The sequence below is a fragment of the Solea solea genome, chromosome 17 (genome assembly GCF_958295425.1).
Source record: "Solea solea chromosome 17, fSolSol10.1, whole genome shotgun sequence".
Taxonomy (NCBI): Eukaryota; Metazoa; Chordata; class Actinopteri; order Pleuronectiformes; family Soleidae; genus Solea; species Solea solea.
The window spans coordinates 20,780,272-20,785,815 of NC_081150.1; the positions used below are offsets into that span (position 1 = coordinate 20,780,272).

General features: G+C 41.8%; 1 protein-coding gene across 1 annotated transcript; it reads right to left on the reverse strand.

Moving 5' to 3' along the window:
- Positions 1–1,243: 1,243 nt before the first annotated feature.
- Positions 1,244–4,432, reverse strand: insm1a (insulinoma-associated 1a). Its single transcript, XM_058612588.1, has one exon. It carries the CDS (start codon positions 4,052–4,054, stop codon positions 2,690–2,692), a length of 1,365 nt encoding a protein of 454 aa, XP_058468571.1. The 5' UTR covers positions 4,055–4,432; the 3' UTR covers positions 1,244–2,689.
- Between the last annotated feature and the right edge of the window lie 1,112 nt (positions 4,433–5,544).

A 5,544-nucleotide genomic window follows, 5' to 3' on the forward strand; every position in this document is an offset into this window, starting at 1 on the left:
ATACAAAAATAAATTAAAAAGAATTAATGGAAGTGAAAATGTCTCACCACATTTTTTATTTACTTTCCCTCTGAATTTAACTCTTAAATATTTTTGCTTTAAAACATAAAAGTAAAAAAGTAATAATTCTCCTCAGAAATTCTGAAGAGACATCTGGATCAGAATTTGATTACTTTTCCTTGATATCATGGATTTATAAAAAAAATTATGATTTATTTTTTCCAAAAAAATCAAAAACAAAAGTGAAAATGTTGAAATTGAAAATTTGACTTGAATTCCGAGGAAGTCGTTTGCTCACCAAGGTACAGTCCTAGCGATTTATTTGTCAAGTGCCACAAGGGGGAGCCAGCATTTTTCCAGTCACTCGAGAACCTCAGGATTTCTTGAAAAAAAAAATGCAATTTAAAATGTTTCGGCAAAGGCAAAGTATCCTTAACATATTTTATAATTTTTTTTTGATTTTTCACACCATTTTCGAGGGACCGTTAGTCACATTATGTTACCTACGTTTCCAGAAGCTTTTAGAAAATTTCAACAACAAATTATAAAAAAATATTTTCAAAAATTAGTCATAATTGTGATGGAAAACGTTTATGTTTAAAATGAGAAACGTGGTGAGACTGAGTAAAAACATGAGGCGAATATCGTGAATATACTGTATCGCATTAATACAGAAGGATTTGTAGAAATATCGTATTCACCCAGTGAAACATGAAGAAAAAGCAACATTAATGCCATGGCTTTAAGGCAGTTTTACAGCAGGAGTTTCTAATCCCAAGGCATTAACGGCTATGCTAGTCTTTTTTTTCGTTTTTCTTTTTGTTGTTGTTTTTAGGCAACGGCTACAGATCCACGAGCTAACGTTAAAGCTACTCAGAGTGATGAGATAAAAGGTTTGAGGTTGACAGCGCCCCCTCTCTTAGGTCTAGAAGCTAATAGCACTTATGCGGAGACGTTAGAAAAATAAATGAACAGTCTAAATGCTTTTATTTTGAAAGGGATGCTTTTAGAAAAATCCTAAAAGGTTTTTGTACCTGCTGACGTGTTCTTGAGCAAGGCACTAAAATCCTGCCCGGCAAGAGGCTGACCTCTGACCTTTAAAGGTGCGTTCACACCAAACATGAAGCTAATGCTAACAACAGTTTGACCTACTGACACACGTGCTAGCTTAGCATTGCACGCTGCTACATCCTAAACTCAATCACGTGAAAAAATCTGCAACGTGTTTGGTGTGAATGCAAATTTACACTGCAAAAATAGTATCGTTGACTTTACTTTTCATTTCACCTCAATAAGGCAATAATTTATTTTGTTTTTCAATAATTATGTGTAAACATTTTTTTTTTAAATGTGGTTAAAAATTGGTGAATTTTAAAATTTCAATAATCTGGAAAATAACTTTTCTGCAGTTACACTGCGATTTAAAAAAACAATTTCACCTCAATAAGGCAACAAACAAATTAAATGACCTTAAAGGCGGACATAATAAGTTATTTTAGTTTTCAACGTAGACATTTAAGACACTTCAGCTGTTATAAGTTAAAAGATTAAAGCATTTTTTAAAAATTACAAAATAAGGGTAAAAAATTTGATTTTCATTCCGCTACACAAATTGAGATAAAATGCTGGTGGATATTTTTGCAGTGCAAACGCACCTAAAAAGTGGAAACTTAAAAAGAAAAAATTGTGTAATAAAATCTTTGTAATTTCAACCTTAATCAGACAAATTATTCAGCAGATAATGGGTAAGATTAAAATGGACAGTTTAAGTTGCAAATTATTTTAAAAATACTGGGAAATTGTTGTGGTTTTTCACTTGCTATACTTTAAACAAATCGGATATTTTTGCAGTGTTAACTCCCAAAGTCTGGAACAATGCAATTTAAAAGTTAAACGTCAAAAATACCTCAAATAACCTCAAATATTCTACATTTCATCTCAATGTGAAACGGTCAAATTTAGACAATCACTTTAGCAGCGATGAATAAAATTAAACGGGATTTAGAGTTGAATTGGTGGATATTTTTGCAGTGTAAACTCACCAAATCCTCTGAACGACTTTAAAAGTGAAAAAAATAACTCCCATTTTAACTGAATAAAGCAACAATTTGTTTGAGAAAATGTATCTAATTGGAAACAGTCAATGGGTAAAATGAAGTCTGAGAGGGTTTAACTTTTTAAAGTAGAAGATACTGGAAAATGTGGGTAAAAAAGTGGTGATTTTAACAAGCTACACTTTTACAAACTGCTTTGATTGATAAACGTATTAGTGGATATTTTTGCAGTGTAAACCCTCAAAGTCGGGGACAACGTATGTCAAAAATGTCCTCAATTACTCAACATATCATCTCAGAAAGGCAACCATTTATGTGAAACTTTAACAGCGATGAATAAAAGTAAACATCAGTGTCTTAAGGTTATTATTAGTAATAAAAACGTTTGGAAAATTTGGTAATTTGGTTGGTGGATATTTTATCAGTGTAAAACCTGGCAGTACTGCAGAGTTACACTGTAAAATAAACCCTCAAATACACAACATTTCATCTCATTAAGGCTACAATTTGTGTTTCAAAAATATTAAAATTAAACAGTGTCTTAAAATTATTAATAAAAACATGTTTTTGTCAAGAGATGAATTTGCCGTGTATTTTTTTGCAGTGTAATCCCGGGGCAGCAGTGCGGCTCGGGATCAGCATGCAGGACGCAGTGGCATCTGCAGCAGGATCACCTGCCGGTTCTCAGACGGGTGGCACTTGTTGATGTGTCTCGTGAGTCCTGGTGAGCTGTAGAAGAGGGCGGGGCAGTACTTGCACGTAAACACCTGTGAGGAGTGCAGCAGGCGGACGTGTCGCTCCTGACTCCCCCTGCTGGTGAAGTTCTCCCCGCACACCGGACACACGTGACAGGTGGAGGCGCTCAGGTTGAGCGGCGCCGCGTCCACGTCCTCGTCTTCGTCTTCCTCGTGCGCGGCGGGTTTCGCGGAGCCGTGCTGTGACGTCAGGTGTTTCCGCAGGTACGCCTGACGCTTAAACTTCTTCGCGCAGTGATGACACTCGTACAAACCTTCCTCTGATCCGGACTCGGACGGTCCGGGACTGGGTGTGTCCCTGTCACTCGACTCCTTCGCCTCCTCCTGCGCGCTCTTTCCTGCCGCGGTGGCGGCGGCGGCGGCGGCGGCTGCCGCTTTGTCGCTCTCGGCTCCGCTCTGCTGCTTCGGTTTGTGCCACCGCCGGTGTGAGGCGAGGTTCGCGGGACAGCTGAACACCTTGTCGCACTCGGGACACCGGTACTCGACCCGGATGATCCTGGAGCACTTGTGCTGCGCCAGAGCGAACGGGTCCACGTACGCCTCGCGGCACAGCTGGCACACGAAGCCGCCCTGCAGCGGGTTGTTGTCCCCGCCGCTGCTCTGCGGTCCCGGGCTGCTCTGCTCCACCAGCGCCTCTTTAATCTTCAGCCCGAGAACCGGGGACGTGGTGACGTCATCCTCGAAGTGCAGTTTGCGGATCGCTTTGGTTTTCTTTGCCGCGGGTTTGTGTTTGCGCTCCGCGTCGCCGCTCTGCCGCTTGGTGCCGGCGCTGTGGTGCGTCACGGTGGGTGCCGCGGCGCCGGTGCCGGTGCGGCTGCTGTTGCTGGAGCCAATCTTCAGGTCCACCGGGGCGAACAGGTGATCCAGGCCGGTGAGCGCCGCCGGTGTGGGGAACGACTCCGCGGAAACCGGAGAGCCGAGGTTGAAGCGTCTGTCGAAGTAGGAGCGTTCGTGGTCGCGGCTGACGGGGCGCGTGGGGCTGTACAGCGCCTGGTAGACCACCTCCGGGTTTCCGAACTGAACCGGTCTGAGCCCCTGCTCCGGGGCCGTTGCCGCTGCCCCACAGGAGGGCGTCGGCGTCTGTGCGCGCACCGGGACGCACGGGAGAGGCGCGGAGAGAGAGGAGGAGGAGGATGAAGTGGACGCGTCCGTTACTGTCTGCTCCGCGTCCTCCTCATCAGACCGGACCCGGTAAGAGACCGGGTTGGTTTTCTTGTTCCTTTTGACCAGGAATCCTCTGGGCATGATGAAGGAAACACGAGGAGAAACTTCACCGAGAAAAAGAAGAAGAAAAATCCACTTTCAGATTCTCACAAACATCTGACTCTGCTCTCCTTCTCCTCCTCCTGACGATGATGATGATGATGATGATGAAGGTCCTCTGCTCTTCTTCTCCTGCTGCTGCTCTGGTGTCTTCAGCTCAAACATTGCTGCACTCTTTTTAAGGCCACACGATGACATTGTTCTCGTGCCCCTCGTTGCCTCATCCTCGACCAATCAGGAGGAGCCGAGCTCCCCGTGGATTTGGAGGAGAGTGGGTGTGGGAGGATGGAGAGATGGAGAGAGAGAGAGGGAGAGGAGGGGTTAATGGAGAAGGAGGAGGATTTGCAGATTGCAAAGCAGATGTACCTGAGGGTTTTATTGTGTTCACCCTCCCACCCCCCCCTCCTGCCCTCCACACACACACTCCACTCTCTCCTCCTCCTCTCCACACGGACACACGCCAGCAGCCTCCTGCTTTCACGGTCTGATGACTTTGTATAGAAATGTACACGTGCCTCAGCTTTATGTGTCTGTGCAGGAGGAGGTGATGATGATGATGAAGGCTAAAAATGGTGAAAATAATCCACTAAAATCAATAACACAAGCACAAAAACTAATAAAAATAACATCACATATAACACAATCAGACATGGCGGATTTTAGTGGTGAAAAGTTAAAAAAAAACTAACATCACAAACTGAACATGGGATTATCCTAAAAAATATTAGCATCATGTGATCAAACTGACATTTAAAGGGTTAAAATCCTGATCATTATTCAATATTTGATAGTTTTGATCAGGACCGAAGTTGATCAAAAGATTTAACCTAAAAAAAGCTATTTTTAATCACAGTTTTTAGACATGGACATTTTTGTCTTTAATGACTTTAGAGGGTAGTAAATAAAAAAAGAATTAATAATGCTTAAAAAAAATGGGTCGCAATGAATAAATATCTGTGATTTAAAAATTAAGGCACCGGAAGAAAAAGGAAATTTGTAAATAAAGTGATAAAAATGCTGAAACGAGGCTTTAAAACACAGGTTGCCAGATAAGCAGCACAATAATCTACAAAAACAGAAGAATTTAAATCGAGGATAAAGTTGTCTTTGAAATTAAAGTGAAAATTCTGCATCTTCTAATCCCATTTAATCTCCTAATTTAAACTGTTTCAGGGAGTGAAGACATCCAAACTATTAAAAATGCAAGTTTTAATTCAGACATGAAATAATCTGATTATATCTGATTAGATATACATCTTTTCAGTGAATTTGGTTCAGATTTCAGATTAAAAGACATTTTCTGGTTTTTAATCCAGCTGTGACATAAAAAGGGAAAACTGATTCTGATTTAAAACAGATTACACCGGCAGACTTTAAACCTGTTCCAGGGAATCTGGTTCATATTTCAAACTGGTTGAGGAATTTAAGCGAAGACTGATACAGATTTTAAATCTGCTTCAGCAGCTGCAACA

Coding starts and splice junctions, on each gene's coding strand:
- insm1a (XM_058612588.1), bottom strand. CDS start 4,054: ATGCCCAGAGGATTCCTGGTCAAAAGGAACAAGAAAACCAACCCGGTC.